The sequence below is a fragment of the Polypterus senegalus genome, chromosome 5, assembly GCF_016835505.1.
Source record: "Polypterus senegalus isolate Bchr_013 chromosome 5, ASM1683550v1, whole genome shotgun sequence".
NCBI lineage: Eukaryota > Metazoa > Chordata > Cladistia > Polypteriformes > Polypteridae > Polypterus > Polypterus senegalus.
In genome coordinates this window covers 64,769,933-64,782,681 of record NC_053158.1, presented here as the reverse complement: position 1 = coordinate 64,782,681, position 12,749 = coordinate 64,769,933, and the positions used below count along the sequence as shown (strand labels likewise).

The 12,749-nt window shown below is 34.8% G+C and overlaps 1 protein-coding gene across 3 annotated transcripts in view; it reads right to left on the bottom strand.

Annotated features, from left to right (window-relative positions):
* greb1l (GREB1 like retinoic acid receptor coactivator) overlaps positions 1-12,749 on the bottom strand; it is a 211,799-nt gene that overhangs the window by 65,049 nt on the left and 134,001 nt on the right. For all 3 annotated transcript variants that reach the window (XM_039754721.1, XM_039754722.1, XM_039754723.1), the window contains 4 exons: positions 11,825-11,944; positions 8,956-9,093; positions 1,040-1,225; positions 143-481 (listed from right to left, as the gene is read on the bottom strand). In XM_039754721.1, coding sequence (XP_039610655.1) covers positions 143-481; positions 1,040-1,225; positions 8,956-9,093; positions 11,825-11,944 — 783 coding nt within the window. The remainder of the gene's footprint in view (positions 1-142; positions 482-1,039; positions 1,226-8,955; positions 9,094-11,824; positions 11,945-12,749) is intronic.

The window sequence follows — 12,749 nt, the reverse complement described above, 5'->3', positions numbered from 1 at the left end:
GGTTAGAACTGCCTCTGGTTCACTGCTGTGGGCATCATTGTGGTCCTATTTTACAAAATTTCAGCAACTTTTTAGTTGTTCTAGAAGTTAATGTTAATACTGTTTCAAAACACACTATATTAGATACATGTAAGACTCTCACCAAGCACTAGCACACAGAACTCATTGCCCCGAACTTTGGAGGAACAGATAACTACAACGTAATCAGGTAGGCGCTGCTGAGGTGGGAGTTCAGTAAGGGAGCGAAGAGTCTCTGAAATACCCTCTCCTAAGGAATTGTGTGTAACAAGGACATGCACAGTATCACGGGAAACACTGGCAGCCAGCCGAGATAGCCAAGGTAGCTGTGCTGGGGAAATGCAGTGGTAAGGGAAGGTGGTACTGCCAAGCTGCCCAGTCAAGCGCTCCTTCAAAGGCTGGCCCTGCATGACTTTCATAACAATCTGTTCAAACTCCTCCCGCATTGGGATCTGTTCTGAACCTGCACAAGAAATATAAAAGCCATATGAATGTAGTAATTAATTTTTAAATGATAATAAGAAATAACTGTACTCCAATTTCAAATTTACTTAATGTCAGCATTAGTTTAAAGTACAGTTTACAGTATATTTGAATAACTAAGCATCAGAAATACCTCAGATTTTAGTGACAGAATTCTTATTTTTAAAGAGCACTAGTAACATTAAAATTATTAATAAAACATCAGATAAGACTGGAACATTTAATTTTAACAAAAATAATATAGCTACACTGAGTTTATTCCCTACACCACAAAATTTGCTAGAGCACACTTATCAGTTTTGCTTATAAAAACACTTTAGGACATTATACTATGCAAAATCTGGTCATATTTACGAATTCAGGATGCATCATTGTGTTAAAGCATGCGCGCTCTTCAATATTGCCTTTAAAGCAAAAAAGTGCCCTGAACTCCAGGCTTTGCAATATATTATTTTTATAAAAAACAAATATATAAATGATTAAAATCTTATTTATGTGGCACACTCTCTCTGTAAACATACACTGTCTGAGAACTTACCAAGACGGACCAAATACTGGAGTGTGAGCAAGATCATAGTCTCCACGCTGAGAAGATGATTGCTGGAAATGCCTAATTTCTCCATAGCTTTTACATTCAGCTGCTGGCTCTTATAGCAATTTACAAGTAATGGACTGACCACAATATCACCCACATTGCCATAAAAATATGGTAAAGTGCCATAGCCTGGAAAGAAAAAAGAATACAAGGTCACCAACTGCAATGCATATTGCCTGTTCACATGCTACTTAGTTAGCAGGGAATTCAACTCCACTTTCCTCTACCGGTGCTTTATTTCTGATACTCACTCACGTCCACATACATTGCTTAATAAAGAAATTCTAGTACTGACAAATTTCCCTATTCAAACACATTTAGTAAGATATTTATTTTTTCTTTAAAACCAAAATGAGATTAAAAACTTAATTCTAAACCTATTGTGGCATTTTTCATTCGTAATCCTTAGAAAAAACCCCTTGTTCATGCCATGATACACTTTCACAAACATGTATTGTGAAGGGCAGACTTTGATAGATCCCTGTTTTTTAAATAACACAGGGTGCCCACTCACACCTGATTGTCATCCCATTGATTGAAAACACCTGACTCTAATTTCACCTTCAAACTAACTGCTAATCCTAGAGGTTCACATACTTTTGCCACTCACAAATATGTAATATTCGATCATTTTCCTTAATAAATAAATGACCAAGTATAATATTTTTGTCTCATTTGTTTAACTGGTTTCTCTTTATCTACTTTTAGGACTTGGGTGAAAATCTGATGATGTTTTCGGTCATATTTATACAGAAATATAGAAAATTCTAAAGGGTTTGCAAACTTTCAATCACCACTGTATGCCACTGCTGGAAGATTCGCTGGACAGTACTCTTTGACATACTCGCAAGGGTGGCTACTGTCCTTTGGCATGGCCAAATGCAATAATACCTTTTTGCCTATCATTCATGAATTCTTAAAAGCATGTAATCTAACATAATAATAATAAGTTCATAGTCACATACAAGTACGGGTGTATTATACCACTGTTTATAGAGATCTTACTTGTAGTTCTGACAAACATGCAACACATTGCCTACGATTTGTTTAGGAAGTAACCTGAAAATCTCAGAGATAATAGGTGAATATCAGAATTAATTTTGTCCTAACACTGTTTAACATTTTCATCTCTTTTGTAATTGTTACAAAGGTCTTATTTATTTTATCATGGAAAGTTGTTGTTGTAGTGTCAGTAGCATTAGTACTGGTGTTTAGGTTGGAAACTTCTGTATTCTGTATTTGGTGTTCTAAACATTTTTTTGTCTTTCTCATTCTTTTCAGTGTGATCAACCTGATTTAAACAACTGTTGTTCAGTATTTTTGGTAAATAGGAAACACACATTGGAATGTAAAAATCTGAGATTGGCATTTTTGATCTTCCTCAGTCTTCAAGATTTAGATCTGCCAATTTTAGTATTCTCCATATGGAGTGGTGGCTGTGAGGCTAGGTGTTTGTGCCAGCAATCCGAAGGTTGTCGGTTCTAAAACACTGGAAGTGACTATTCTGTTTGGCCGTTGTGCAAGGATCTTAACTGGCAATTGCTTTGTCCTGGGTATGATGTTAATCTGCATCCAGCTCTGCAAGCATGTCCACTAACTTGCAGGGAAAACTTGGGGGTTGGTGGCAGGACTGGCACTGAAGCCACCACAAAAAGCCTCACACTGTTCTAATGTGGTGTTGAGGTGTCATCCGCTGCACTCAGGTCCCAATCCAGGTGGTTCGTTGTTTGGTGTTTTGCTGCTATCAGTGCATGCTCCGAACCTCTCCATATATTATTTATTTAATACTTTTTAAAAGTCTTGAATTACTTGAGCAACCTCTCAGATATTTAATTATTAAGATTGGGTGTATGATTAAATTAAAAAGTGCAGTGTAAAATCATCATTTACTTTGTGTTGGTAAACAGACATGTTAAGGTGATTGCAGTGGCTTCAGTCATGTAATTTACCCTTAAAAGTCTTCTGTTTCCTATTATATTAAAACTACAATTGCAAGTGAGCCTCCAAGAACAGTGATGATACAGGAAGAATTGGCTTAAACAACAACAACAACAACATTTATTTATATAGCACATTTTCATACAAACAGTAGCTCAAAGTGCTTTACATATTAAAGAATAGAAAAATGAAAGACATAATTATAAAACAAAATAAATCAACATTAACATCGAATAAGAGTAAGGTTCAATGGCCAGGGGCAGAAAAAACAAAAAAACTCCAGACGGCTGGAGAAAAAATAAAATCTGTAGGGATTAAATATCATATATATTATATAATATATAATAATAATAATATAATATATATATAATATAATATTAAATATTATTATACGTATTTTTTTCATGTTTTGGAGTGGCATTTATAGAATAATATCTGTTCCAGTTATCCTTCACTTATTATACAATAATGCCTCAAACAAATAAATGCTTTCAGTAAATAAAGCAATAATAGCTTTGGGATTACTGAGGTATGTTGTCACTTTTTCCATTATCCACCATTTCTAAAACTGTTTTTTTTATTAATTTTATTGTAATCATTCCATACAAATCAATGAATTTTTTACAAAAAGTAGGATTGAGAACAAGTCAACCCCCACCCCTGAGAGAAAGATCATGGCCAACGGCGTAAAACTTAAGGCTTGTAAACATACCTAAATTGATAAGTTTGATAAGCCAATAGAGATGCATGGAGAAGAAAAAGAAATGCAGAAATAATTGCTTCTTCTGTGCTTTAAGAGCTTATTCTAAAATATTATTGATTAGATCCTGCCATGTTTTGAAAAAAATCTGTACAGATCTTCTAACTGAGTATTTAATTTTTTTCCAATTTCAAATAGTATAAAACATCAGTTTCCCACTGACTTAAAAGAGGAGAGTTATGATTCTTCCAGTTAAGCAAAATAAGTCTGCGTGCCAAAAGTGTAGTGAATGTAATCACAGTTTGTTTGTCCTTCTCCACTTTAAACCCATCTGGAAGAAACCCAAACACAGCTGTCAATGGGTTAGGAGGGATTGTGAGACCAAGGCCGAAAGGTAATTAAAATTTTTGGTCCAGAATGATGTTAAATTTGGTGGAGGACATGTGACCCAGTGAGGCTGGGACTTGATTGCAGCGTTCGCAGGTTGGATCTTTCCCTGGAAAGATTTTGGACACTTTTAGGTGAGACAGATGTGCTCGATATATAATTTTGCGTTGAAAAATTGTATGCTTTGCGCATATGGAGCTCAAGTGAATTCTCTGCATTGCTACTTTCCACTCCTTTTCTGATATATTGATTAAGAGATCTTTTTCCCAGTGTCCTCTTGGATCTTTGAAAGGGAGGGATTGTAAAATAATTTTATATATTGCAGAGATGGTGTCTGAGTCCTTGGAATTGAGCAATATTTTTTCCAGCATGGACGAGGGTGCAAGATGAGGAAAATCGGGCAGGTTTTGTTTAAAAAAGTTCCTAATTTGAAGACAATGAAAGTAATGTGTAGCTGGAATGTTAAACTTGGAATGTAATTGTTCATAGGATGCAAAGATGTTGTCTATATAAAGATATCTAAGAAAGTTAATTCCAATTTTTTTCCAGATATTAAAAACTGCATATGTTTGCGAAGGTTGAAAGAGGTAGTTCTCTTGCAGAGGTGCCACAGATAAAAGCTTCTCCATCTTAAAATGCTTTCTACATTGGTTCTATATTCTGAGTGAGTGAAGCACAATTGGGTTATTAGTATATTGCAGATAACTTGCATTTATTTGGGCACACAGCAGGAAATATAAAGAAGTACTGCAGGATTTTATTTCTATTGCAGACAAGGCATGTGTATGTTCATCTATTTGTGTCCAGGTTTTCATAGCTTGTATGTTTGCTGCCCAGTAGTAAAACTGAAAGTTATATAGAGCCATGCTACCCTCTGCCTTTGGTCTTTGTAGGGTCGCTCTTTGGATATGTGGATGTTTTGAGCTCTAAATAAATGAGGTTAGTGTTGAATCTAATTGCTTAAAAAATGATTTATTGATGTATATTGGAATGTTGTAAAATAAAAAAGCTTAGGAAGAATATTCATCTTAACAGTGTTAATTCTTCCAGTTAGAGTGAGATGAAGGGTTGACCATCTATGCAAGTCTTGCTTAATTATTTCCATGCAGACGGCAACATTTTGTTGATAAAGAGCTTTATGTTTACTTGTGATGTTTACCCCTAGGTATTTAGAATCTTTTGCAATGATAAAAGGTAGGGTGTCTAATCTATTATTATATGCTTGAGAATTCGCTGGAAAGAGTACACTTTTATTCAGATTAATTCTGAGACCAGATATCTTTTAAAATTCTGTGAGTGCTGTTAACACTGCAGGCACAGAATTTTGTGGGTCTGATATATACAGTATCATATCATCTGCATATAGGGAAATTTTCTGTTCCAGTCCTTCTCTGATAATCCCCTTAATGTGATCTGTATTACGACAGTGAACCGCCAGTGGTTCAATAGCGACTGCAAACAGCAGCGGTGAAAGGGGCATCTTTATCTGGTACCACGATCTAGTTTAAAGTAGTCTGAACAAATGTTGTTGATACAAATTGAAGCTTCTGGATTGGTATACAGTAGCTTGATCCATGCACAAATGTTTGGGCCAAACCCAAATTTCTCTAATGTAGTAAAAAGGTATTTCCATTCAATCATGTCAAATACTTTTTCTGAATCCAATGATAATAATATTTCTGGGGTGTTTGACTTAGTTGGTGAGTATATTACATTAAACAGGCGTTAAAGATTGGAAGATAAGTGTCGACCCTTGATAAATCCAGTTTGATCTTGTGATATTACCGAAGGTAGCACTTTCTCCATCCTTCTAGCTCTAATTTCACCTTCAAACTAACTGCTAATCCTAGAGGTTCACATACTTTTGCCACTCACAAATATGTAATATTTGATCATTTTCCTTAATAAATAAATGACCAAGTAATATATTTTTGTCTCATTTGTTTAACTAGTTTATTTTTATCTACTTTTAGGACTTGAGTGAAAATCTGATGATGTTTTAGGTCATATTTATGCAGAAATATAGAAAATTCTAAAGGGTTCACAAACTTTCAAGCACCACTGTACATTGCAGTTAAACCAACCTCTAATTGTCATGAGGACTGCTGCCAAAAGATGGTGCTCACAGATAGGGACCATCACTGTGTGCCACACATTGTGACAGAAAACTTCTTTGCCACCAGGCAATAACTGTTGCAGACAGACAATGCAGGCTCACAACAAGCCATTTCTGAATGAATACTCAGTAGGGATCTGCATGCCATGGATACCTGAAGCAGGGTACTATGGAAGAGGCCCATGCTAACAGCTATTCACAAATCTGCACTGTTACAGTGGGCACTGAGCCACAAACACTGAACTGTTGGCACATAGAAACAAGTTATTTGGTCTGAGAAGTCATGTTTCTGCTTGTACTGGAATGATTTGAGATGACAGGTATATAATAAACTGCACGATGCCTTCCATAAGGGCTGTGTTCAAGATGCTATTCAAGCTGTAGATGAGTCTCTCAATGTTCTGGGGGTGTTTTAATTAGGAGGGAACGTGCCCTTTGGTTAAGGTGACTAAGCACTTGAACCAGAAAGGCTACATTGGGCTACTGGAGAATCATGTGTTACCTTTTGTGCTTCAACTCCAGAGTAAATACAGAATAGCTACCCCAATCTTCCAAGATGACAACTGGTACAAAGAACATTCCGAAGAAGCAAAACCCCCGGATTTAAGTCTTAAAGACAATTTGTGGGTGTATTTGCAGCAACTAGTGAAGCACTGACTGAGTCATCTAACCAATCTGGCCGAACTATGGGATTTGGTGATGGAAGAGTGGATGAAAACTGATGTTGCCTACATCTGCAAATTGGTAGCTTCCATGCCAGACAGAAATACAACTGTTCTTTTGTCTCTGAGGAGTTATGCACTATTAGATAAGATTTAGCTAGTGATTAGTTTTTGTCTGGTAAGCTTTATTATTCCCCAAATTTCAAAAGTAATCAAATGGATATAAACATTTTAAAAAAATAGTTCATCTTCACTTCATACAAATAATATAAATTTAGACACTCCTCATTTACATCATGATACAATAGAAGCATGCCCTCTTTTTTCTTTCCTTATTGCTGCTGACTTCCATATTAAGCATGATAATGTGTAAGCATGGGAAATTTAAAAAGGTGCTCAAGTTGTCCTTTTATACTGATGATATTTATCCTATTTATCATACCAGTATCATTCACTTCAATATGCACTGTAGATAATGAAAAAATATTGAATATTTGAGAGGCCAAAATAAATGATTAAAAGAATATTATTTCCTATAAATTACAGTGCAAATCAGTCTAAATCTGAAGAGTTGTCTCTCACTGCTTCATACATATTGACATACGTATTTAGGAGTCATAAGTAATGGCAATAGCATTAAAAATTTTACACAAATTTTTTTTCTCCTTTTGGACTGCATCAAACAGGACATTTCTAACTGACCAAGTATTTCATAATTGTAGAAATAATTAAGACACTTAAAAATATCTACAAATAATTCAGATTAATTTGTTTATTTATTTGATAACATAGTTACAAAAATCTATGAAAGACAGTGGTGTAACACTACCAGGTTTCCTGCTATTTATTTGGGCATGGGTAATGGAGCTTTGTATGAAATACATATTTCTCACTCCTTACCAACAAGGATTACTTTGGAGAGGAAATCAAGTGCATTAATCCATTCTTTACATTTCCAGAGCAATCCTAGATCTTGTATTGTTTGCCACCTAATATGCAATATTATTTAGTGGTGACTGACTGAGATTATCAAAATGACAGACAAAGGATAATATTTCATATTGGATAAGTTACAAATACAGAATATAGCCTTGCAATATTTGTTTTTCAAAACTCCAATAAAGATATTATAAACATACAGAAAGAAAGATTCGGAAAAGGGAGGAAAGGTCCCTAGCCACTGTTTATGAATAACACAGTGCCATGCTCTTTACTGAAATGCCTAGGATTATTAATGGAATAACCCAGTATCTCTCCTGACTCAGTTGCACAATGCGGCACAGTTCCTATCCTTGTTCTATTATTTAATACAGTGTAAAGTTAGGAGTGTTCCCTGGACAAAAGTATGTCTTTCAAGCTGGCAAGCTTTCAAGATGATTCTGGAAATTAACTGAACTGCAGAAAGACGACCAGACACTAGTGGCAAAAGAGTTAGAAAACAGGAAAGATGTTCAAACAAAGTCATTTGTAAAGTAATGACACTTGGGGGTCTAAGAGGAGAACAGATTAGCTGCCCTCAACTGCCCTCTTTAGTATATATTGACTCCTGTAACAGTGAAGTGGCTACTCTTAACTACAGCACTACCATACTGCCCCAAAATCAAATACATGCAGTAAAATAAAAGTAAGTAAATCCTCATTTAAAGTAAAGTCTGTCATGTGTTGTTTTGTCATCTGAGGTAAGATTTAGATAACTTAAGGAGTTGGCAAGGACAATATCATTTGCAGTTATTCTATGTCTATTGCAGAATTGAAATAGGATGTACTTATCTTTCATATTAATATTTTCCTGTAAAGCAATGGGATCTCCAATGATTTTATTTTTAATCCACATCACTGGTGAGTAATGTGACTACTTTAAAATGTCCAGATTTACAAGAGAAATAAAAGTATAATTTCACTTGAATAATTTCAGGTATGCTATACTTACTCTCATCCATTCTTTTCAAAATAAAATGCAAGCAGATTAACATACAAGCGTAATACTGGTTATTACCTATGATTTTAATTTGTATCTCTTATTGACACAAACATACTGAATGTTATGAATTCTTACCAATTAGAATAACTGGCCTGATTCCTGAGTTATTTAGCAGATTATCTGGAACAATCACTGTTTCCCCTGCAGGGACAGCTTGAGGATGCACAACACTGGAAGCTACAGGCTGGGGTGAGGAAACTGATAAAATAGGATCTATGAAGAAAAGAAAAAGCAATTGTCAATATACTTGCTTAAACTTTAGATACTATATACCTGTTAACATCTTTATAGATAGAAATTATTTTTGTTTTGTCCATCCAATGTTATGCCACAACATCATCAAATGTTGCAAAAATTAGCATGAAGTATTTTTTAATAAAGTTGGCGTATCTACATATAATAGTATAAATACTGTACATATTTGCTTTGTAAAGCAAGAAAAGCAAATTGAAATATGTATGGTTCTTAAGCAGCAACATTAGAGTTAAAAGAAAGATGCAGATACTACATGCCATAAACTTTTAATTCCACATATTAGTTGAATGTGTCTTTGTGATTCAGATACAAATGGCAATAAATCTGGACTTGAAGTAAATTCTGCAACAAAAACGGATGACTTTGCACTATGCCATTCCTGCTGGCCAATGTTAATTTTCTAGATAAAGAAAATCTTTTTTCGGCCTTTCAGAACCACTGTCACTTCTCATGTGAATACCATCAACTAAGGAAAATGTAAAGTCTTTATAACATGTGTGAATGAGTAAATCCAGTTAAATACATGAGTGAAAGGGGCTTAAGACTCATGCTAGAAACTTCCTACTGAACAAATAAAAACTGTGGTAATCTGTTGTTAGCACAGATTTGTAGTCTTAGTTGATAATCTCAGATTAATTTTGTTAACTTATCGTTAATTTGCATTTTATGTATGGCTTCACCAAGCAAACAGAAGGCATTATTTAGGGGTTTCAAGAGAAAAGATGACAATTGTCACAAAGTTACACTGATTATGCACTTTCTAATTCTATTAATTTTGTGAATCCAACATTGTCTTTCTATTAAAAGCACATGTATTCCTCCTGTCATAATACTCTACATTAAGAGAGTCTGATTTCAAACTCAAAAATGCCACATGACAATAATGCATTACAGCTCTCTGTCTGTCCTCCATACTCCTTCACTGCTTCTGGCTCACTATACATAAACTGCTTGTCAAAATGTTATTTAATATGTAAACCTCATAAGAAATATGTTGAAATAAAAGTTATTAGTTCCACCAAATACAGGATTTTCACAGATATATTTTTCAATATGTGTTAAGAGTTACAAAGCTGACGCATGTTTTGTTTGAACTATAAAAAATAAAATATTGGAAGAAAGCACTTCACCAAACTCAATAAGGAATAACATGACCTGTTTTATTAAGAGCTGTTAAGTCTTCTTAAAAGGTGTTATTTTCTTAGAAATGTGCCTATAATACGTCATATATTAATTATTTCAAAAAGATTTCTAGCACTTGATTGATCAAATTGAAAGTCAGGGCAACATGGCTTTTATTTTCTTGCAGCACTGACCGTAATCTAATTTCCATGGAAACCAACAGCCATGACCTAATAAACATTGTAGAATGGTTTTCATACAAGTGAAAGGTAGGCAAACCAATTATCTCAGTTACTAAAGCAGGTGACTTCTATAATGATAGATCAATGGCTCAATACCTCAGCAAGAAGAAGAACCTAAGATAAAGATATTAAGTGCATGCTGTGGGGTTGAGTGAGTGAAAGTGAACAAGCTCTGAATCTTAAACATTCTGGTTGCACATTTTATTAAAAATTATGAAATGTTCAAATACAGAGTTTACTATAATTTTGGTAGTTTTGTCGTGCCTCAGTTGTCATTTGAGCTATATGTGCAAAGCCTTATGGAGTCTTTGTTCAGTAATAAAAGGTGGATCTGTTTAACTGACATGTCTCTTTCTCAAAATTATGGCTCCCCAGTAACAATATTCTGGCAACAATGGTTGCCTTGCTGACTGGAGTTTCACATGCTTTCAGAAAAACAGTGAAAATGAAATTTAAAGTTAGTTTCCTTGTTCAAATTGTTGTTGGAGACACTAACAAATGTTACTTTTTGATGTTCTTATATCTTTAGTAATAACACAGAAACAGGCAACAAACCCTGTACTGAAAATGGAGATAAGTCACTACAAATGTGAATTTTCGATGTTATGTCTTTTAGCATTATTAGTATACCTTCAAACATGTATCTTGGGACTAGGGAGACGAGACATGATCTTCTCGGAAGATAATTTGACATCCCGCAAGAGACACTTAAACTTCACACGATACAAGGCAGTGAGACAACATTTAAAACAAGTTCACGGACATCTACCCTAGCAGATGTTGGAATGCTTTTGACAGACACACATCATGTGCTCCCAGCTCTTAAAACAAAGACAAGTGACAAGCAGAACACACAGCTCGCCAGCAGCAGCAAGCCAGCAGATGATCCGACTGCTTCTCCTGAGTGTGCATTCGGCATCTTCTCTTCTGAGCTTGAATTTCCCCATGGGATTAATAAAATTGATCTCGTACCTAGGTGGGGGCTGGGCGGTCTCATGGCCTCAGAACCCCTGCATAGCTTGTTTTTTTCTCCAGCCCTCTGGAGGTTTTTTTTGTTTTTTCTGTCCTCCCTGGCCATCAGACCTTATTTTATTCTTTGTTAATTAGTATTGCCTAGTTTTATTTTTATATTTTTTCTTTTTCTTTCTTCATCTTGTAAAGCACTTTAAGCTACAGCATTTGTATGAAAACATGCTATATAAATAAATGGTATTGTTGTAATCTAATCTAATCTAATCTTTCTTGTTAATGTCTTGTGTTAATGTATCTTGTCTTGTGTTAAGTAACAGCATAGTAGATGTGCAAAAAAAAAACCACTCTGTTACCTGGTGTTCGAGTCACAGGCCGTATAGCAGGTACAGGAACTGCTGTTAAAGGAACAGGAACTGGGGATCCTGGATACCAGCTACGATGTCTTTTCTTAGGTGGTCCTGAGCGCATGGCAGCTAAAGTGAAAACAAATTAAAGTGCAATTTGTTTAAGGCAAACAAACAAGCTAATTAGGACTTTAAGGAATGCCACTAATGGTTAAGGTGCAGCTTTACACTCAAATAAAATCCAGTACTTTAGTTTTGATGCAATCATACTTGACTTGTAGCAACATTTATAAAAAAAAAAGGTTTTAGTTTTTCAGAACGTCATGTAAGGAAATTGTACAGCATATTGAGCCTACATAATTATCTATGAAACAATCTAAGTTACAGTCATGATTATATGGAATTTGTTTAATTAGACACAGGTATTAATTAATTATAAAAGCAGTGTGAAATGACTAACTGAAAGATACTATGACATTAAGCTGTAATTACCCTAATTCCAACAACTTCTGAAATGGTTCTTGTTGAAGAGTCATTCTAACACCCTCTGAAACTCTCTCTCCTGTTTCCTACCAAATTCAACTTCAGCTCTAGGTTAAAGACACTCATCTTCTCAATTTGTATTCTGAAATTTATTTTGTTGAAATGATTTTCTACACCACACTAAGATGTTTTGCATTACTGATTTTAGAGATTTACTGTACATATAAAAAATGTGTGTATTAACTACTTTGCACAGATTTCAGAGGCGGAACTTAGTATGAGAGACTCTATGCACAAGAAATATTGATTGATCATTGATTTTAGTGTTGTGTTCTTCAGGGATTGTAGCCCTACTAGAACTACCCTGAGCACCCATATTATGACAAATAAAGCATGGTTCTAAAATAATACATTTATTTTAATGCTATCTTACATATCATATATTTGGGGG